This window comes from Apis mellifera, linkage group LG8 (assembly GCF_003254395.2).
Source record: "Apis mellifera strain DH4 linkage group LG8, Amel_HAv3.1, whole genome shotgun sequence".
NCBI classification, from domain to species: domain Eukaryota; kingdom Metazoa; phylum Arthropoda; class Insecta; order Hymenoptera; family Apidae; genus Apis; species Apis mellifera.
Window position 1 is genome coordinate 2391594 of NC_037645.1, and position 23015 is coordinate 2414608.

Sequence of the window (23015 nt, forward strand, 5' to 3'; positions counted from 1 at the left end):
ATATTTATACATGTATATATATATATATATATATATATATGTATATGTATATATATATGAAATATATATATATACATGTATAAATATTAACAATTACATAAATATATATATATATATATATATATATATATATATGTGTGTGTGTCATTCTTACATAATCTTTAAAGAAAATTCAATTTTCTTTTAATTATAAATAATTAAATATAAATAATTATCATATATATATTTTCTACGTACTTATTTCTAACAAATTGTCAGGAAAGGCTAATTAGCTGCAAGAGGCTTTTAATAATTCCTTGAAGGTAGTGTACTGTCAAAGAAAATCCGATTTGATGAGAATTTATGGATGAGCCTGTTTACATTGGCTGTAAGGATTAAGGTATTTCGGTATTTCAAGTTGAATTCTGCCACCAGCAAAGCAATTAACACCTGATGGCCCAAGAAGTCTTTTATCATGGTCATAAAGCGGCGCCGATCTGTCTACGAACAATTGTTCGAAAATTTACAGTGGGGAATCCCCAAAAATTTTTTCCGTTAACCTGAACTTACCTTTAACCTGAAGCTATCTTAATCTTTAAAATATAAATTATGAATTGATCAATGGAGGAGATTCTAGTAGATTTCTAAAGATAAATATTATAGTAAATTATATTCTATAAAACATTCAAAAACTTCATTAATTTTACATTATATTTATAAATTATGTAATCTAATTATATTCTAATTCATGAATTACAAATTTGTTATCTTATTGTTAGGTAATCTTTGATTAGCTTTGATAAAGGTAATCTTTGATTTTATAATTTTTTATCATTTAAATAGAAGTTTCATATGTTAACAATCATGTTTTTGTATCATTTATAATAAAAATATATAAATATTTAAGGAAGATATGTTTTTATAGATTTTTGAAATTAATTTTTGATTTTTTCGTGATTCTAAAAAAATAACATTGCTCAGAAAAATCATTGTCGACTTGCACACAAATATAATTTTCAAAAAATCTATCCAGATGTTTATTGAAAACACAAGGATGGAAGATGGACATTGTGATAATAGATGTAGGATGGTGGTCCATGTGTCGCTACGTCGACTGTACCGTGAATTTGCATTTACGAGCTGAATGGCAACCCGGAACATGTGTTCGCGACCTGCCGAAAACTGGTGGTCGAAACACATGTTTCCTTCGAGGGAAAAAGGTGAAAGTCTCTATAGAAGAAAACTCACAAGGTCATAAAGGACATCTGTATTTTTTTTATACTCATTCAACTTCTGTTTTTATTACTATATATATATAGCATATTTTCAATTTTTCAGACTTATGAAAAAATAATCTATTATAAAAATCAGAATTAAAAATTAGAATTTTTATCATATCTTTATTATTTTAAAATATCTATTATTATTTATTTTGCACTTCTTATTTTTATTGTTTTATTATAAATTTCTTAAATAAAACTTTAAATATCTTGTGTTTCTATAATATTTATTCTGAAAAATTTGAAAAATTCTGTATGAAAGTAAATTTATTAATAATAAATAAAAGCGTGATAGAATTTGCTATGTTTAATTGTATTCTATTTGCACAGGTCTAACTGTACATGTATAACTGCAATTGTAAGGATCAAGAAAGGACCGTTTCCAAAGAATACGCAATTTCTCTACCTTAGGCTTATTGCTCTTCACCAGGATGACGATGCCGTATGTTCGACACATGGCGAAGATGGTGGCCGGTGCAAACATTGTAGAAATTATCTGTCGGCATGGATCGTAAAGGCAGCGTTTATAATGCGTACGAACCTGGTCCAGGGACACTTTGTGAACAGTACGTGCGCAACGTTAGCCGAGAAGCCATAAGAGATATTGTCGTTGGATGTTTCGAGTTTATAGACTAAAGATTGACGAACACTATCCTTGCTTGCGATTCCAGATTTTCTTTGAGCTATTCATCATCCATCACGTGGATTAATCTCATTGTGGATGTTTCATTATGTATATTCTAAAAGAATTTACTATGTATAACAATATGATCAACATATATCATAATTAGAATAATATTTAATTCATCAATTATTTTGGAATATATAGATAAGATAAATATATATATTTTGTTTCCTTTTAAATTTCGTCAATTCATTTTTCTATATTTCATCTAGTAAAGAAACATTTGAAATAACAAAAGTAAATTATATAATATAAGTTATTATTAATTTTAGCTATTAAATGAAAAATTAGATATTATTTTATCAAATTAAATTTCTATTATACTGTTTTTATAAAAAAGGATTATACATATTATATATTTTATTTTAGAAGTTATTTGATTATGTTCCTATTTTAATATTAATATTTATTTTTTATATTTAAAGAATTTATATAATTATTATATTAATATTTATTAAAGTTACTTATCTTTAAAAGTATTTACTAAAGATTTATATTAGAATTTCCCTCAGAAAGAGAGTGAATAAATCTGTTAAAGAGGGAAAAAGCGTCCAAAAGAGGCACGAGACTAGAAGTCAATCCGTGTTTATGATTCTTGAATAGCGACAAGTGCCTCTCACAATGCCGATCCACTCGACTCTCTGGTAACCATCAGCACTACTCCTCCCATTTTACTTTTACTTATTGTATTCTATCTATATACCGATTATAAATCATTATTAACCTCAACAAATTTTTTCAACATTACAAAATATTACAAAAATTATTTTATAGAATTCTTTTTTTAAAGAAAAGTTTTTGAAATAAGAATAATTAGATAAATGAAGAAAATTAAATAATTTTTAAAACTTAGTATCAAAAATGGTAAAAGATTAAAATTTTGGTTTTTTCAAAAGAAAGCATGTGCTAAGATATTAACAGTACGCATGATCACTAGAAAACCAGTAGTCGCCAATCTGTCTATTGTTTTCAGTGCAAATATTTTTTTAGTTTCTTAATCCGAATTACTGTTTGACTTCCAGTGATCAAAGATCCTTTCACCATTTCCTTCAAGATTTATATTTACGAACTTCAAAATCTTTCAATACCTGCTTCATTCTCTAAAGTAAATATCCTACATCATCAATATAATCTTATAAATTATTATAAATCCACGTTTAGAATATTTATATATTTAATATTTTAATATTTTTTTCTTAATTAATGAATATAATTTTATTTTAATTCACGAAAATGAGTTAAAGAGTTTTAACTTTTAAATTTAAATTATATGCATATTTTTCCATATAACCATTATTTATTGTAATATATTTACAATTTATGATAGTTTTTGTCCGTCATGTAATTGATATATGATTATTTGAAAAAATAAATATAAAAATAAAAAATAAAGATTACTTTTTATTATCATTTCATAAAAATATATTTTTCTGTTCATTTTTTATTTAAGTAACTTTTTAGCTCATTTTATAATTTATTGTTTTTTTATTTAACTATTATTAAATAATGGAGGACAAGTTTTTCACCAGGTGTTCGTTTGATGATTGCACGTGCTACCTGTTTGGACTGTCAATACATAACTGACCTCTCTGCAGTTCTGTTGAACACATGTCAAGACTTGTAGCCAGTCATATAAACTAGAGAATTTGGCGAACACATGGTGATCATAGAGTGCGCTGCACCTTTAATGAGATTCTAGTCACGTTACTTATCTGGTATTTTTTGTGTTTAGTTTGTTTAAAATTATATAAAATAAATAAAATTTTAAAATTGCTTTAACATTCTAAAATTTGGAAATTATCGTGAGCTTCAAGTAGAAACTATTTGAGCAAATAATAATCAAAATCAAAATTACAAAAACACTAATTTCAAGAATTATTTAAGAATTTCAAAAATAATTTCAATTTATTTTTCGTAATGAATTTACTATCGAACTGTGCAATGATTTTAAATGTTATTAAAAATTAATATTAATTTTAGGATAGAATATTAAATTTTAAAAAAATTTTTTTTAAAAATCAAATTTTTTCAAAAAATACTATGACAGAAATAAAAAACTAAAAATTATTTTCCATATGACAGTACAAAACACGAACTATAGAAAATAAAGATTAGTAAGATTATAAGTAAAGATGATTATCTTCAAGTTGAATTGCAAATTCTAGATACGTCATTAGCAAATTAACAATGAAAGTAATTCTCATCACAGGAAGTGACTATTAATATAAATACACATAATACTTAATTCACGAATTTTAGATTGAATGACAACCAATTTAGAAAAATTTGAAGAAAATTTAATTTAATTAAAATTTTCTAAAAACTTATATATAATTTCACTATTTGAAATGCATTTCATAATAAAAAAACTAGTAATATTTTAGTTTCATTAAATAAATTAAAATTTTATTTATTATTAAAGTAATTTTATTTAATTTTACCTAATTTAATTGCTACATATAATAATATAAATAATAAAATAATATCATATAATATAAATAATTAAATAAAATAATTCTAATTTATTACCTATATATAAAATTAAAACTAAAAAATTCTATATATAAAATTTATAGAATTTTTTTAATTGTAAGAATTTTAATTATAAAATTTATATAATTTTTTTTTAATTAAAGAACTTTATAAAAATATTAATTTTGTAATAAAATTTCTTATTTTCTAATGAATCCTAATCTTAACTGAACGGTAAATTTTAGTTAAATTCTTTAGGTTAATTTAAGAAGGAACGTGCCAAATGCTTTTGTGAAAACATATTGCTCATACAGTAGGTACTTGCTACTTTTGGATTATAGAGGCTAATAAAATCCCCATAATCCAGCTACGACATTTCATTGGTTAGGGATAGACGCGAAAGTGACCACAGGTACATTGAGATAGTTAAGTGAATTTTGTTTTCCTAATTCTTAATGAAAAATCCTTAATTAAAGAAAAAAAAATAATCAAATAAATATTTCAATAAAAATATGTGATAGAAAATTATTAATATATTTAAAATGCGATTAGGTCATAATTTTGAAGAAATTCGTTTATAAGAAATAATAAGTAATGTGTTATGGAAGACATGACGACGATCAGGGTGGTCCTCTCTCACGATTCAAGAAACCTCGTTCTGGAACCGATGTATACACGGTACACGCGTCGTCAACGGAGCCGTCGACGTCGTGGATGCTGCCAGAAAGAAAGTTGATCTGAAAATCAAACAAACAACCGACGCTGCGTTTCTGCACTTCCGTCGTCACCGTTTGTTTATTGTCACTGAGGGATCACTGTTTTAGAGTATGTGCGCAGTTTAATATCGTATTTTACATGTTATATAACTTTTATATTTTAATTACAAAATTTATTTATACTTTAAAGAATCATAATCTAATCATAATTAGGAAAGTATCTTCAATATTTTACATGATACTTTAGTAAATATTCAATTCTTTCATATACGTGTGTATAATATTAAAATATAATGTTAAAAAAAACATATAAATGAACATATAATCTATTTGATTACATATATAATCACATATATTCTTTTATATTAATAATACATTATATAGAAAATATTTCTTAATATTTAGTCGAAGTTAGAGTATCTTCGCATTTATTTATTATTTGTTAACTATTATTATTAGAATAGTTGAGATAAATCAAATAATTGATTACAGTAACGGAAAAAATATATTATATAAAATTCGATATGCTATTGCGCGATTATTATTTCATATTCATAATCATTGCATAATCATCTCGTATATTTATGAATTTATTTTAATATTAAATGTTATTGCAATTATTATAAATTATTTTCATCAAAACGATATTATAAGAAAGATTAAATGATATTTTTTTTTTGAGATAATAAAGGATAATGAGATAATAAAGGAAAGGGAAAGAAGAGGTTAAGAATTAAAGTTTAGAAAAGAAATTGTGTAACATCGGTTCTTTATACTCTTGTAAGACGGACATAATGAAACATAATTCATTCCCATGCACCTTGGAGACGTCGTCTGGCGAACACATGTCTCCATCGAATTTTATCCATTAGAAAAAAGTGCGCCCTTCATCGTATGACATTGGCCGTCGTCGAATATTGAAACTCGAACTCGCTAATTCTCCAGATGCTAGCTGGTTTCAAAGGGTTATTAAACATATTTTTATGTTTACAATGATAGAAATATTTAGATTCTCGAGATATAATTTCAATTTCAAACAAAATATTCATATCTTAAGATAAAATTTTTAATTAATTTAAATTTAGTAAAATAGAACAAAATAGAAATAATAGAAAAATAATAAAGAAGAAATAAAAATAAAAGAAAAACAAAAAAATTGATAGATAAGTAATTAAAAGATAAAATAAGTAAATTTTATATTTTTTTTTTTTTTTTTTTTTTTTAAAGAAATATAAATTTTTTAAGATAATAGAAACTTTTTTTTTTAATTTCTTTTTTATTTTTTTACTTTATTTTAAATAAGAGAATAGTAATATTTTTTCTTCTTTTTGTGTATTTTATATTTTGTATTTTGTATTTTGTGAAGAAATATCTATGACCTGTTTTCTTTACAGATAATAGTTTAGTTTACCAAGGAATCTCTTTCAATGAAGATTAAATATTTTAGACAGAATTAATAAGTCTAGTAAACTAGTTCACTTGAAATTCTTAGTAAATATTGAATGTGTTTCTGAAAATAATATCAAACTACATTCTAGAATTCAGAAAAGAAGATTCAAAGAAAAAGATTCATTCAAAGAGAACATATTTATCTCAATTTTTGTTTAAATTTTTTAATAATTTTTTTATAAAATATTAGTTAATAATTTATTAATTAATAATTAATTAATAATTAAACTAACCTATTATTAATAACTAACCTATTAATTAATAATTTTGTATAATTAATTTTTTAATGACAAAAAAATTTATAAAAAGTATCTATTTAGAAATATTTTTAGATATATAATGTAGTAACAAAGAATGAAAAAATTCTTTACATAAATTCTTTTTTTTATTAAGCAAGGATGAATTTAATTTTCAATATATTTATTTTCTTGTTAAGAAAATGAATGGACATTGATTGAACAAATAAATTGAACAAATAAGAAAACAGTTGTCTAATAATCACATCTGTTCCTGGATTACGAATACGATAAATTTGAACCGGTGAAACTAACGGCTGGATTAGTGAATGTTGTCGCGATGTCAACGAGGAGCTTTCATCTTCTATCTTGTAATTTGCGAAAGTCTACATTTCAGTCTAATAAATTTACTAAATAAATATGAAGCTCAAATTATTAATTTCTTAAAAAATTTTATATTATTATTTATTATAATTATATTTTTATAAAAAAATAATTGATACAATTTTAAAAATTAATTTTTTTTCATTAAAATTTTTTACAATTTTTTTCAATTATAATATTTATAATATTTATAAAGTATCAATGTAACTTTGTCTTATTTTTTTTCCAGCGACAAAAAAAGAAAAAAATAGGAATTGTTCAGAACATTCATTCACAAGAAGTCCGGAAGTGAAAAAATGACAAGAACCAAAAAGCAACAAAACCTGTCAGAATATTCGTAGACTTATTGTCTCCACATTTTTGTTACGGTTACTTAGTATGCATGTGCAGATTCTGTACGCATTTCAGAAATACTTCTACTTCAAACACACGTGTTCACCATCAGGTTGTCCAAGTGGTTGTTTGACCTTCGCTTTTCTACTCTTTCAATCCTTTCTATTAATGTTCATTTTTATTTTCCAATAATTTACAATTTTCTTCATTATAATTGTATTAAAAATTAATTCTTAATTCTAATATTGTTAAAATAATTTTTTTATTATTTAATTAGATACCATTTTTTAAGAAATCAGTTTAGAAAGAATTAATATATTAAAATTTAAAATTAGTATTATTAAAAATAAATATAATAATTAAAAGAGAAATATAATTAAGTAAAGATTTAATATAAAATATAATTTTTTTAAAGAATATTTGTATTTTTCTTAACTAATACATATGTTTTTTTTTTAATCAGACAAGAAAAGAGAGGTGACGAAATCTGGATTGAATTTCTTGAATTAACATCTTCGAGGGGGTATTAGACCCACGTGAATAACGGGGACCCTGATGTTAAGATCGTGAATTAGAAAAAAAGGGCCTCACGGGTCGTCATGGCATGGATGGGCCTCTGGATTCCTCAGTGGGGGTTCCTTGGACATTTCTTTCGTTTCTCTTACTACTCCCGACGATCCATTGTTATTGCTCCTCCTCACTGTCAAAAACGAAATTGGAGAATATTGGTGAAGTATTTTCTAATATTTTAACTTTTTTTTATAAAAAATTTACAAGTTTACATATTTAATATTTGTATATCTCATTAAAATTCAATTTTGTACAAATATTATATTTAAATTTTAAAATTAATTATTATCATTAATTAATGAATTTAAACTATTCTGAAATATTAAATTATTTCTACAATAACAATATCAAATTTTATACAAATTTCATGATTTCAAATAATAAATTTTTTTCTTATTTTTTATATTTATTTTAATATTTTTTTTTATTATAATATTCCATTTTAAATAATTAATAAATATTTAACAATATTCATTGAATATTCTAAAATAAATTACAGATAACATTCTATATATATATTCTAAAAATATATATAATTAATATATAAAATTAATAATATAAAATAATTAATATATAAAAAATATAACAAATATATATATATATATATACATATGACATTAATATATAAATATAAAATAAAAAGAAAAAAAATACAGTAGTCAAGAAAAAAAAAGAAAAATAAGAAAAAATATTGAAAGTTGAAACTAATGATAGGATGTCGAGTCAAGTTCACTAATTGCCATGGAAATTTTGCAGGGTCTGGTGAATTCGTCCAGGAGATTCTAAAGCACGATTTAAGAGGTCAAATCTAAACGATCCTAGTTCTTGGAAGGAGAGAGCCATCAGGACACGCGACACTTCCCGACTCAGAGGAAGCGTGTCTTTTTTATTTTTTTTTGTACATGGAACCCCATGGTTACGAACCACTGAAATCATATTGATGATAGATTCATCGTTATTATTTCAACAGATTTTATACATGTTATCAACTATTATAATTTGTAAAAATTGAAAAAAAATTAATTTTTTTAGAATAAATTTTATGATATAGTTATTGATAAATAGATATAAAATAAATTTAATATCTTAAACAGATGTTATAGATATATTGACATGATCCTTGAAAAAAAGGAAGATATTCTATCTGCGTTCATTTATTTAACATACTTAATTCATTTATACTTATTGTAGTTTGTACAATCATTTTTCAAATTTATTAAAAAATGTTAAAAATAACAAATGTTTATGATATTAAGATATTAGTCATGTAAATATTAATAATAATTTTGTTTATATATATAAATATAAATAGTTTAAAAATATAATTTGATAGATATTGCAATTTTATTAACTAAATATTAAATGTTAATGACTAGAAATCTCAAAGAAATGGTGAATAACGCCATATTATATTGGATCTCCTTTTGTTTGATCCTCACCAACAGTGGAACAAGATAGATGCTCCGGTCTCTGATTGGAAGGTACAGAACAGGTAAGAGGCAGGTGAGAGGCAGGTGAGCTCCACCCAGTACAGTTTTAATGGCGCAATTTTTTCAAAATGAATCTTTTCTCTTCATTGCATCTTTTCTTTAACATTCCTCTTTATATATATTATATAATATATTAAATAATACAATTTTTTTATAATAAAGAAATTAAGAATTTAGAATGTTTAAATTATTATTGTTTTTTTATATTAGAAATATAAACATTTGTAACAGACATCTGTACTGAAGATAATGTCTTGGGAAGAACAACCTGCTCCGTTTCATTGAAATAATTATTATCTGATGTTGTTTCTATATCAGATTCATCATTTTCAAAGAAAATTTTATCTTCACATAGGTATTTTATTTTTTTGAAGTATTTTTTTCTATTTTTTATATTATATCTTTGATTTTAATATTTTTCTATAATTTATATTATATTTAATTCTTCATCTTCTAAATTTCTAAAAAAATAATCTGATTTTAAACGAACAATATGTTACATTTGCAGGCTATTGTGTTCGACTGCAGCCATACTAAATGCACCGTGTCACGGATGTGTAACAAGAGACGATCGCTCTTTTTTTTTTTTTTCTTCCTTTTCTTCCCGTGAAGTTAGACGGAGCCGCTGCTTTGAAATTGGCACGCGGGATGATTTTAGCTATTCAAAGCCTGGCGGGAAGGAAGGAAAGTACGTTGCGTTCGACTCGCTGGCGCCAGCGCGACAAAAACTTTTCATAATCGGCCGTGTCTCCCCTCGTTTTTGACCCTCTGACATCGACGACTAGAAAATCCTCGAATCCCTGATGTTTTCTAATCTTTCTTCACTTCATCTAGCTGAATGATACCTGAATTACAGTGAATAATCATTAGAAATGTTTTAATTTCAATATTTGATTAATTTTGTTTTTTATCTTGTAAAACAAGATTAGCATTATTTTTACTATTTTTTATAATATTTTTATATTGTATATATTACTATATAATAGTAATTTTTTTATTATTATAATATCTACTAAAAATTAGAGAAGAATATATAATATTAATTTTTTTTTTTAATTTTAATAATAGTGAAGAATTAATATAGTGAAGAATTTTTAGAAAAGTGTTTTTTTATGTAAATATATTTTAATATATTTTCTTTTCTCTTTTTCTCTTCATGATGAAATGACATTACTAAAATTTCTTCAATGAACCTTCCAAGAAGGATCCTTCTTTATCACAAACTTGGTGAGGACCCTTCAGAACCTTCAGATTTAAAAAGAATATGGTCTTAATGAATGGTCTTACCATTCAAACTTTCATTTCATACTTTATAAAAGTAAGTTTTCAATTTTTGATTAAGTAATGATTAAATAAATAAATAGAGTAATTTTAGAATCTAATTTAAATTTCATATTTTTGCTATTAAAAAGAAAACAGCATGATAATAGTTCACATTGGAAGGATTAACTAACATCAACCTAACGTTCTTTTTCGAAAATAACGCTCGAACCACATGGTTTCATAGAGAAAACATAGTTTAAACCTAGGGATGATGGAACGACGACGAAGAAGAGGATTCTCTTCATTAACACATACTTCATCAGTGGCTGTTAATGAATCACGTGTTCATATATCAGCTTTGAATGACTCTCGCTCTGTGTTTTTCCTAGCCTGTTAATTTATATCTCAAGAAAATCCTCGCGGAGACCATTTTCGGTGTCCAAATAAAAAGGAGTCATGGTTCTGAAAGATCAACCCCTTTGACTTACATAGTAGGTTATCCTACTTTGGCCAAGGGAAACCATTTTTTATGTAATGCTTTTAGAATCCATGTTATTCCTTTTTTTCTTTTTTTCATAACTAAAAGCGGCTTCTTTGATGGAATTGATTTTAATTTTTTCTTTTAATCTTTAAATTAGATCATAACCATTCTAGGAATGGAGTTTCCATTTTGGATGTTGCATAAAACACTAACATTCAACCAATGAGAGAGGGAAGATAACCCACCCTTTCCGTTTCAATGGGGAAACCGACATCAGAGTTGCCCTTCTCCGCTTTCTTTTCATTAAACCGACGACATGCAGTCGCAGAGGGGCGGCGCTTTCGAATGGCAGCATCAAGGCGCAGACGCCTTCGGTTTCACACCGTGCTTCCGGTAAGGGTAACCCATAGAATTCCTAAGGGGTGTCTAACGCCCCCGCGACACCAATCGTAAATTATTTGGGTTCTCATGCCCCGCTCCTTCTTAATTTATCTTATTCAAACCCGTGACGACCTCGATCCTAATTAAAAGAGTGAAACAATTGGACGTTACTGATTTACAGTTTTTGAATAATATTAGATTTTAAGATTGAAAGTATTTATTAATAATAATTTCTTTCTAAACGAATTATTTTTTTTCTTTCTTTTTCAGGTTTCAATTAGATCAATCATTTTCCCTATCAGAAATCTTTCCACTGTTCTGAAATAAACGGCGGACCGCGATGGAGCTTCCATTTGCTTTTGCAAATGTGTTTACACGGCACTATATACTTCACCGGAATAATTCCTGGTGTCTTTTTGCTCTGTACGAAAACGAACGAGTTTTACTTGGCGCCTGTACCGCACCGGTATTGTGAGATCCGTGATTCCGTGGCATCGCCTGAGTAAATTCCATCCATTGGTGGGGGCGGCGGCCCTTACAATTTACTGTTTCCACGTTCCGATCTATTTTAATTATTCCTTCGCGGTTTGAAAAATTCCATAAATCTTCGTCCCCAAGGTAATTAGCGGGGATACTTTCGACTAGGCATAAATCCTGTAATTCCTTCCAGGAACCCCGGAACATTGACAACAGACGAGATGCACTGGAACTCCAGTGTTTCTCAAGCTTTAAAAATTTTATAGAAAAATTGATTCATAATCTTCTTATAATTTTTTCAATAATGACAATTTGACAATTTATGATGAAAATAAGGAAAAATTTGAATTAACATGTTATTTCAATTTCATTGGTTTATAGTTAATTATTATTTGATAGTTTTTTTTAATAACAATTATAGAATATTTATATTCTTATATAATATTATATAATATTCTTGTTTGAGAATTCTCGTTAAGATTTTTTAAAGATTTTTTAAAAGTCGCTTGAAGAATTTAGAAATATGATAAGTTAGATGATAGCTCGTTAAAGAAAAAAATCAATTATTGAATGAAATTATCATTGAGAGACGCTGTGTCGTGGTGTATCACTTGAAAAATGAAGGAACAGCGCGTAAATTGCTATTATAGAGGTTTGAACGCTTGTAGCGGTTCTTAATTCGTGAGGACATTTATTTGCTACACTTTGGTGCAATATAATTCGACGCGTTTCTGCTATTTTTACTGTTTTGTGATTCATTTACCCTACTATTAAAAAGAATTATTGCCTTTGAGATTCGAAACATGTTACCACACCAACACCGTTCTTTAATTTCTTCTTAACGATTAATTGTATTTTATTTTCAGAAGAATAGATATTTCTAATTTTTTCAATGCTGTAATGAGTCCATTTATATATTTCTTCATCTCTCGATACAGGAAAGTTAGTTTTATTTTATATATAATTTCTATTTTAAGAAATATAAATTCTGTAAAATATTGTAGATTGAAAAATATTGGAAGAAATTGTTTTTAAATGATGAAAATACATTTCATTGTTGAGGAGGAGGTAGCTGACTGAAGATAATAATCACCTTCCGTTCGTCGTAAATCTCTCCTTATGAACGATGGCGATAGGGTTTGCTCGCACAAAAATAGAGTTTTTTTCCTGGCCCTCGTAAAATATTTATATGCGCAAATAGTGGAGAGTCAAGTCGAAAATAGGATTGGTCCGCGACTCGATGAAAAGAAGACATCGATAAGGTATCCATGGAATTAATTTCTCTTCTTTTTTATTTATCGTTTTACTATCAGAAATATCACTTTGATCGATTTATGAAATTTTCTTAAATAAAATAAGAAACGTTACTCGTAATCTTAATTTTGATCTTCAACGTTTCATTTTATTTATCTCTTATACTTTTTATTTTTCAGATATGTTTATTTATATTAAAAATTATATTAAAAAAGAAATAATTTTTCTCCTTTTATAAAAAAAAAAAAGTCTAAAATTAACTTTAGAAATGACGTTTCTTATTTTTGGTTAAGATATGCTGACAAATTTAAATTGAAGAAAAAAGTGTGAAGTGCTTTGAAGATGATATTCGTGAGTTGCTTTCAGTATTGGATGAAGCTTTGAAATCTTTTCTGTGCAGATGTTGATGTCAGAGCGTCTGGGGAATCGAAGAGGTGACAAAATGAATCCTCCGGTTTTGATAGAGAAGTGGACCCATTACACTATCTCTCGAGAAGGTTGTTACTTTTGTTGGACAGCTGTTTCCTTTAAAAAAAAGTTGGTTTTACTGAAACGAGCTCAAATTAATCAAAGTAGACAAAAAAATTTTCTAATTTTTTTTTTTTTTTTAGAATTATTATTTAATTCAGAAACTCATTGTTAACAAAATTACATAACAAAAATTTGAATACTTCCTGAGTTCTTTTTTTAATAATAGATTTTTTAATGACTATATTGAGAAATAGATTTCAATTATATATATATGTAATGAATATAGTCGGTCAGATCTTTGACAGAAAGCCGTTTCAACTCTGTAGTCCCGCCCTCGAAACAGGAAATTAGTTGCCGACAGGCGGTTCGAATTATACATTTCTCGGGAGAACCGGTAAGAAAGTAAGAACCTTTTTTTCTTTTATCTTTTTATCTTTCAATTTTCCTTTATCGGCAATCAGTAATCGTCAAAGGAAAATCGTATTCATTTATACAATATTTAATTGCAGGTATCGTGATCAAAAAATTCTATTAATTTTTATCTCGGTATATACTTCCACTTCACTTTGCTTATATTCTAACCCACAGTAAGTTTCTTTTTATGCAAGCTTTCTAAGAGGGGAGAAGTCGTCGACGTGTCCCCTCGACAGCTGCCACCACTGTAAGATCCGGTTCACACGATTCTCCTCGCTTATTCCCTTTTTCTTTCTTCTTTTTACATTTTTATAAGGGCTTTCTGAAAATTATATTTTACTGAAGTATCGAAGAAAGAAAATTTGGGAAAATTTGATGGGAAGATTTATAAAGTAATAATTTAATTATTCATTATTATAACGATAATAGTAGGATAATGAAATGAATAGTGAAATAAATTTGATTTTCAGAAGAAGTGTAAAAGATCACTTACGGAGACTTTTTTGCAGAAGAGCACTTATCAAGGACGTTCAATTTGCAATACATTCACATGAGGACAGTGTTAGTGGAAGTCAGTAAACAGGAAAACACTGTGAGCATTCATTCCTCTCTACTGACCCACATTCGCAGAAGTCGCTTATCTTTTCTTCTGCTTCTCTTCTATACTCTCAAACAATCAACCATAAGTCACACCATGGCTCGTTGATCTGTCATTTTTCGCTGTTCAGGCTCGTACAGATAAGTTTCTTCACCTTGCGACATATCAAACTTCATTTAAAAATCAAAATAATCTTGTATTTTTTATTTCTTTGATTATTCTTTTATCAATTGAAACATTTTGATTTTTTGAATTATATAAAAATTATTTTGATTGAACGATAAATTTGGTTAGATAAGAAGAAATGATTAAATAAATAAGTTATATAATATTTACAATCAAAAGTGTTAAAATGTCATAATTAATTGATATTTTATTTACATTTATAAATAATAATTTCATTATTTGATTTAAATTCTAATCAGATTTTTCTTTTTCTTTCTTCTATATTAGATCATTTGTTTGATTGTTAAGTTTTCTTTATTTAATTAATATCCATGTTCAAACATTATATTATATTTTAGCATTAATTTGAATTGGAACTGATGATCTTCCTTGAGTATTCGATTCAAAGAAATGAATATATACTGGTATTAGGGAACATCAAAGCATGTCATATTGTCAGATATCACTCTAAATATTATTTTTTCTTTTATATTCTCAAAGAAAACCTTAAGGTAAAATAAAATATTTGAATATAAAAAGAATTAATGAAATTAAATAATAAAAATAAAAATGTTTTAATTATTCAATTATCTCTCTTTTAACAAATGGAATGATATTTTATTGCATTGTACTTATAAATAAATATTGGTTAAAGTTTATTAAATTTATTAGTTAAATTTTATAAAGAAATACTTTTGATTATATAAATTCGTTGCAAGGTTGATTATTGAATATAAAATTGAGCAGTAAGAGAAAAAAAGAAAGTAATTAGAATTCATGGTTCATATTTTGATATTTAGATAATATTTATCAGGGATATCGAATAAATATGATAAAAAGAATCGAAAAAAATGATTCGATCGTGATAAATTAAGTTTTTTCAAAAACAAATGCAACAAATGAACAAATGCAAATTACTTGATCGATCTTTTTTAATTTTTTAAATAAAATATAAGAATATTAATAATTTTTAATTATATTTCGTTTTTTTTTATTTTTATGATCATAATAATGAAATTATTTTTTATGAAGATCTATAAAAGAAATATATCTTAATATTAAAATTCATATTTATATATAATATAAAAAAATTATTTTCTGAACAACCCAATATCATATTTTATTATAGAAATAAAGTTAGTAAAATTAAAAGAATGGACAATCGTATATTATCATTTTTCTTAACAGATTTCAGGGACCATCAGTCCATTGTTTTTCTCTGTTCTATTGAAAGATGATCGATTTGTAAAGTCAGATAGAAGAGAAGTGTCAGGTTGGAACGCCATATAAAGAGTATACATGGAGCTCAGGTCAATGTCGAAACGACCACCACCTTATACACATGTCGATAGACATAGGTTTATGAATTCGCAAAATATCTCCACGACGAAAAAACAGAATGGTTCTCTACAATATACTTCATAATATTTCTTTTTTACAATTTATTTCAGAGATATGTCTTCTTTATAATATATTTCATATTTTTTTCACAATTTTATTTTCACAATATTTCTTTTCCACAATGTTCTTCAGATATTTTTTTTGCATCTGCATTAATATTGAAATTTAAGGTTTAAGAAAGGTCAAATTCGAAGAACAAGATGATTCACCACCAGTAATAGTTAAAGATGAATGTACCAAGTTTTCAAAATGTAAATTATTTATCTATTCCATTTGTGCGCTCCTGATATTCTTCATATGTATTATTTGGATTTTTCTGGTGTTCCCTTATCCTATGCATGCTTCTTGCATTATAAAATGGTATTTTGATTTTTATTATTCATATATTCATATATTCACTATTAATAGTTTCTATTTGAAATATTATTGTGATATATAAAGTTATTTTATTTTATTTTTTATGAACTTTTTCTTCATTTTGATTAATTTTTATGATTGATTAATATTTTATCATTTATATTCTTAAAAACTTAGAAAAAATATTTTAAGATAAGATATATTTTGTAACAATTTTGTGCATAAAGAAATTCAATATGTATTGACCAGCAATAGTGAAGCTCGTATATTTTTCTTTGGCTAGACGACACCGCTTGAAAAATATACGAGCCACACTTTTCAAGCATATGAGAACGTCGCTTGTGTTATTTCGGTTCTCCCCTTTGAACTTCCATGCTGCCAAAAGACGATAATAAATTTTCACGAATAAAACAGTTAATTTGGAATTAAATATATCTTATCCTTATTTCCATAGACAATCGTGAGAATTTCTTCACTATTTCCTAATAATTTTTTATCATTTTTTATATTAAAAAAATATATATTGTAATTTATTTTCTTTTTTATGATAGGAAGTTTGAAGATCCTTGCATATACGTCATGCAGAAATTTCGGTCTCAAATACTTAATTGGTCATCCTGCATGAACTGTGGACCACGTGGTAGCAAATGTTTGTACACGGTAAAAAAACCCATTCTAATTTACGAAACAAAATTTTGGATAATTTTAGTATTTTTTTTATTATATTTAATATTTTTTTAATTATTTAATTTTCATTCTCTAGCTCAAAGAACCAAATCCAAATGAAAGTAATATAATTAGAGCTACACATCTTGCTTCAAATTTAAGAACTACGGAAACGATAAAAATCGATTTCGAACAAATTAATAAAACTTGTATAGCAACGGTATATCTAATTTTTTAAATAATTTGTAAATAATAATTTCTTATTAAAGTTCATTATTTTTTTATTACTAGGGAGAATCCACATCAAATGAATGGTTTAGAGTATTTGATTATGGTACAAATTACTGCAATTTGCATAATTTAATAACCGGGATTGGTTTTGATAAAAGTTTGAAGTTTTTGGAACTGACAAGCAATACAGTTTGCACACAATATAATATGGCGGTTTGTAATTAAAAAAATTATTTTGATTTTTCTTTATTATTTATAAAACATTTTAATTTAATTATATTTGTTAACAATTTTAAATAAAATTACAAATAGGTTGTAATATTTTTATTATTATTAATAATCATAATGCGAGGATTTATAAAAATAAATTACAATTAAATATTATGAACTTACAAAAGATATGTTTTTCTTCTTCAACAATCTGTGATAATGAATACAAAAATGTTGGAAAATACATCACACGTTAATAGTTATCTTTATTATACAATTCTTAAATCTTTACTTTAAAATAAGTACTAATTACAAAATTCAAATATATACAATATTATCTACTTTATACAATATTTATTAGAGAGCAAAAGTCATAAATATTTCAAAGGCACCATATAAGTCATTTATAGTATTCAACTTATAAGAACTTATAATTCATAGAATAATCTCTTAACTTTTTAACTTAATTATCTAACAATATTGTACTTTGTTTCAAATAAAATCAGATCACTTTTTAATAGAAAAATATTTCTAATTACAAGAAAGGAAAGATCTTTAGATATCTAAGAAATTTAAAAAATAAAATTTCGCATATATATAGTGAGAAATTTGTAATATACAAATTTTTTTCACTCATAAATGTTTTTAAGAGATGAAATCATTAGAATGAACTTATAATTTTTTTTTTTATGAAATTAGTTTCTTATAAAATATAATGAGATATATAAAAGATAAATTTTTAAATATCCAACATATAATTTTTAAATATATAAGATAAATATTTACTACACAATTTTTAAATATATAAGATAAATTTGTAAATACCCACCACCATTATATAAAATTGAATATTTTAACCATCACATACTAAAATAAATTCCTTTCTTGTTATTTTATTTTATAATTATTAAAAAATTTTTCAATCACCCATAATTGAACTTCCCAGAGAATGTCTGTTACAATACATTTGTCCATTTAGTGCATATAATCGACATCTTTTACCATTTCTTGTTAGAGCATTACATATCCTTGAAGTATATGATGGAGTAACACTAAAATAAAATAAGAAAATAATCATTGAATTCTTTAATAAAATCAATTATTATATATATATTAAAATTCACATACCTTCTGGAAGGCGATTGTTGACGAGAATAAGAAGATCTGTTATTAAGACTTTCCAATTTTTTTAATCTTTGTCTAAGATCATTAGCATCGATTAAATTTTCGTAATCATCAACGCTTCTATTTCTTTCATCTATTAAATTCGAATTTTCATAATCAGTGATATCTTCAGACATACTTGGATATTCTTGTTCATAATTGTGAATAAGGTCTTCTCTATTTTTTCTCGAGGATATATACGAACAAGATAATTCCTCGCTTTGCACAAAACTTGGTTTGCTCCATGAAGCTATTGTCTGCACCAGCGAACTAAATTTCTCTGAAAATTATAATTAATTTTAATTATTATATAAGAAAATTATAGATAATTTTTTTAACTTACCAATACAGCGATTTATTTGATGACGCACAAAAATGTAAAATTTCCAAGTATTTTTTTTTAGATTTGTATAGAAAGATATTGAAGGAGTATGTAATGATTGGAGATTAGAAGAAACATATTCGCGTGTTATACCATTTACATGACCATTTTGATCAATGACTTGATTTGATTCTGATCTTCTTTTTATATTTTTTGGACCACATATACGTTGAATTCCAACCATTATAAAGTGCACTAAAAATTAAAAATAATAAGAAATAAAAAAATAATTTAAAGTGTTCAGTGAATTTATACATTTTCTACATGATACATACTTATTGTAATTAAGAATATCAATACACTCATTGATACAAAATCCAAACAAGCATCCATGCCATGTTTTAAGAAAGATAACAAATTTAATGGTACAATCCCCATAATAGTGATTCTAGTTAGCAGTGGTGCATGAAGAAATGCAGCAATCACCATAGCAAATAATAAATAAATAATATGTAAACCTACACGATATATTCGATGCATTTGTTCTCCTGAAAATTAAGAAAATTATTTAATTTTCTTATTATCAATATTATATTATATATTTTTTTCAATTTAATTGAAAAAAAGTATTACCACTATCGCCTATGTATTTAGTTAACCAATTAAGTTTTTCATCCATTTCTGCACGCATATTGTTTGTTATATCCCAAATATATTGAATAGTATTATTAATTTGACTTAATTTTTGCAAAGTTTGTTCATATTGGACAAGTACTTCTTCATGTTGTATAAAAATTCGATTTGTGCTAGATTCTATTTTATCCCAAATCAAATGTGCTTGTTCTTGAATATTCATTAAATCCTGAAGTATTTCCTTATGATTTTGACTATGTTCGATAGCTTGTTCCTCTAAATTTTTATTTGCTTCCTCTAAAAAATTCAGTTAATAAAACAATCAATAATCACAAATATTTTTTACTTTCATTTATTAAATTAATTACCTAATTTTTTTCTGATATCATTGGCCATTGTTGCAAGTTGTGCGTGACCAGATCGAATTAAAGCCTTTTCATTATTCAATTCTCTTAGATTTGTTGTCACAAGATTATGAGCTGATGCTTGAGCATCTTTTAAATGTTTTTGTTGTTCTAATAATGCTTTATTGCCTTTTGATAATGATTCTAAAGCTTCTATAGTTTGTTCTTCTAAACGATCTTGACTTTCCTGAATTAATATATAACAAACAATAACAAAATATCAAATAATAAAATAATATATAATGAAAATAATATAATTCATTTTATATACTTACCTTCAAAGAACTCAATGTTTTGATTTGTGTATGAGCAGTTTGCATTAATTTGTTCACAGTTAATTCTGAAAGAGCACGAAACTGAGTACTACGTGCTGCATAACAAACTGCTCTAGCTCTATTACTCATTAAATGATATGCATTCCACATATCTGCATCCATATCTGTGGTACATTGTTTTAGAGACTATAAAAAGTATAAATACACTCATTTTATAATTTTTCACAAAATAAATATTTTTTAAATATTTTTTATTGTTTTAAATTTTTATATTAAAAAATCTTTTGATAAAATATTAATTTTTTAAAAATATATAATAATTAATTGATCAATTTATATTCCTAAGAAGATATTTTATATTATGAGACTAAACTAGAAATCTCAGTGGTGGTCTATATGCTGTATAAGTGGGGGAAGTTGCAGGTCTGAACATGTTTCAACTACCCTTCCCATGTGATTTCATACAATTGCATTAAAGCACTATGTATATTTAGATGTTTGTATATCATTTAAAGTTTGATAATCTTTTGTTTAATACAATATATTAAAAATGAACAAAATAAAAATTTATAATATATAAAAATGTATATATATGAAATGTATATAATATTAATATAAAAACTTAGAAATTTATTGCAAAAAAATAATTAAATTTTACCATTTCATCAGTACATGGAAACATTTTTCTGCCTTCTACTGCAGATTGACAATTTAAAAGATTAACACTTAATTTGGCAAGTTGTTCTTCTGTCATTTCAGAACATGAGGTTTTTATTTTCATAATGACTTTATGTTGACAAGTTTCTAAAGGTGATGATATTTGAATCTCTGTAAATTTTGCAGCTTCCTGGAGGAATTTTTCATCCTCAGTCATAGATTCATATGGTATTGAAAGTAATGGAATACCATCAGCTAGCACGGTAGTTTCATCTGAACCTTTATTCCAAAACCATCCGAATATTGAGGCATAACCACTTTGATAAAATAATGATATAATGCAATAAATTAATAAACATTGTGTCTGTGTCATTTTATATCAGCTTTTCTAAAAATATAATAAAAAAATAAAATGATTTATATTATTTATTTAATTATCTTGAATCAAATTTAAATTGTTTAAAATAGAAGTTAAAAAAATTCACCTTTTAAATGTTAAATAATTTAATGATGAATTGAATTAAAATGATTAATAAGTAAACATTTAATAAGATTATATAATTAATTTTTTTATATATTATAAAAAAAATTAGATCTTATACTAAAAGAAAGTTATTTGTAAAATCACTTGCACTGGTCAATGACAATAAGATATTTTTAGCGTTGAAAATTTTATTAATAATATCATAAACTTTATATTATTAGTAGATGATGAACAAAAATAACCATTTCAACCAGACAAAATTTGATGACAAGTGTTTATTTTGTCTCATACAGCATTTCATAACGGTCATCCCGCTATAAAGCAATGGCGGAAAAATTCGAAAGAAAAATTTTATTTTAAATTTTTCAAATTTTTATCAATCTTGTTTTAATATGAAGAATAATAAATTTATTTTAATTTATTATAATGATTTAAATAATTTTTTTATAAATTTATATTAAATCTTTTAATTCTAATAATAAATTTTATAAAATAAATGAGTTTAAATGATTTAAATTTTTTGTAGAATATAATTGAAACGCACCTATCAGAAATCTTCTTTTCGTTATACTTTTGGGCAGTTCTTTAAATGAACCAATCAGAATGCTTTTCAGTTAATGACCACTGCGCAGATTAGTTGTGTTATAATTTCGGCAGCGCGAATGTGTTTTTACATAAATTTATCAAAAAATAATATTTTTTAAAAATTTGTGTTAGAAAATAATGTTCAAAGTGTATGGTAAGAACTTCCAAGTAGTGTTGTACTGCTCCTTAATAAGTAAGAAATATAAATTTTAATAGAGATTAATAATTTAATAAATAACTTGTGTGCATATAGTAGTATATATATTTTGCAAATACGTAATTATATAAATATACGTAATTAACTTTAAACTTTAATTAGTATTATCAAACAAAAGAGAAGAAATGAATGAATTTTTTATAATTTTCAAAAATATAAAGCATTTTGATATGTTAAAATATACGTTTTTACGTATAAATTTCCTACATATTATATGTGGCAAATAGTTATAAAAATTAAGTCATTTATGAACTATCTTTATTCATTTTAATGATTATTTTCAAATTAATTACTATTTTCTCATAATTCAT

The 23015-nt window shown here is 25.1% G+C and overlaps 2 protein-coding genes and 2 long non-coding RNA genes across 8 annotated transcripts; 3 read left to right on the forward strand and 1 right to left on the reverse strand.

Moving 5' to 3' along the window:
* The first annotated feature begins 4738 nt into the window (after nucleotides 1–4738).
* Nucleotides 4739–9262, forward strand: LOC100576319. 5 transcript variants are annotated; one of them, XR_001703825.2, is made up of 5 exons: nucleotides 4739–4828; nucleotides 4969–5241; nucleotides 7431–7646; nucleotides 7998–8262; nucleotides 8861–9262. It is a non-coding gene; the product is annotated as an uncharacterized LOC100576319 (long non-coding RNA). The 5 variants fall into 5 exon arrangements; XR_001703824.2 differs by having other exon boundaries at nucleotides 4796–4841; nucleotides 8861–9261; XR_003305258.1 differs by lacking the exon at nucleotides 7431–7646 and having other exon boundaries at nucleotides 8861–9260.
* Nucleotides 9263–9396: 134 nt separating this feature from the next.
* On the forward strand, nucleotides 9397–12534 carry LOC107963998. The gene is made up of 5 exons (XR_001703830.2): nucleotides 9397–9596; nucleotides 9805–9949; nucleotides 10103–10282; nucleotides 11512–11731; nucleotides 11990–12534. It is a non-coding gene; the product is annotated as an uncharacterized LOC107963998 (long non-coding RNA).
* Nucleotides 12535–14345: 1811 nt separating this feature from the next.
* On the reverse strand, nucleotides 14346–22220 carry LOC100577452 (protein brambleberry). The gene is made up of 11 exons (XM_003249483.4): nucleotides 21904–22220; nucleotides 21420–21806; nucleotides 20762–20947; nucleotides 20451–20673; nucleotides 20083–20379; nucleotides 19785–19997; nucleotides 19471–19704; nucleotides 19092–19407; nucleotides 18147–19015; nucleotides 14829–15087; nucleotides 14346–14657 (listed from the first exon to the last, which is right to left on the reverse strand). Exons 2-9 carry the CDS (start codon nucleotides 21789–21791, stop codon nucleotides 18883–18885), a joined length of 1974 nt encoding a protein of 657 aa, XP_003249531.1. The 5' UTR covers nucleotides 21792–21806; nucleotides 21904–22220; the 3' UTR covers nucleotides 14346–14657; nucleotides 14829–15087; nucleotides 18147–18882.
* LOC100576382 lies at nucleotides 14815–18049 on the forward strand. The gene is made up of 6 exons (XM_026442570.1): nucleotides 14815–14927; nucleotides 16287–16500; nucleotides 16670–16859; nucleotides 17408–17516; nucleotides 17620–17742; nucleotides 17814–18049. Exons 2-6 carry the CDS (start codon nucleotides 16398–16400, stop codon nucleotides 17976–17978), a joined length of 690 nt encoding a protein of 229 aa, XP_026298355.1. The 5' UTR covers nucleotides 14815–14927; nucleotides 16287–16397; the 3' UTR covers nucleotides 17979–18049.
* Nucleotides 22221–23015: the final 795 nt, after the last annotated feature.

What these genes read in the sequence shown, in the direction of transcription:
- LOC100577452 (XM_003249483.4), bottom strand. Translation starts at nt 21,791, where the DNA reads ATGACACAGACACAATGTTTATTAATTTATTGCATTATATCATTATTT. An exon ending in TAAATACATAGGCGATAGTG is followed by an intron (nt 19,998 to 20,082) that starts GTAATACTTTTT and finishes CTTAATTTTCAG; the next exon opens with GAGAACAAATGCATCGAATA. An exon ending in TCAAATAAATCGCTGTATTG is followed by an intron (nt 19,408 to 19,470) that starts GTAAGTTAAAAA and finishes TATAATTTTCAG; the next exon opens with AGAAATTTAGTTCGCTGGTG.
- LOC100576382 (XM_026442570.1), top strand. Translation starts at nt 16,398, where the DNA reads ATGGAGCTCAGGTCAATGTCGAAACGACCACCACCTTATACACATGTC. An exon ending in CACGACGAAAAAACAGAATG is followed by an intron (nt 16,501 to 16,669) that starts GTTCTCTACAAT and finishes TTGAAATTTAAG; the next exon opens with GTTTAAGAAAGGTCAAATTC. An exon ending in GCTTCTTGCATTATAAAATG is followed by an intron (nt 16,860 to 17,407) that starts GTATTTTGATTT and finishes TTTTTATGATAG; the next exon opens with GAAGTTTGAAGATCCTTGCA.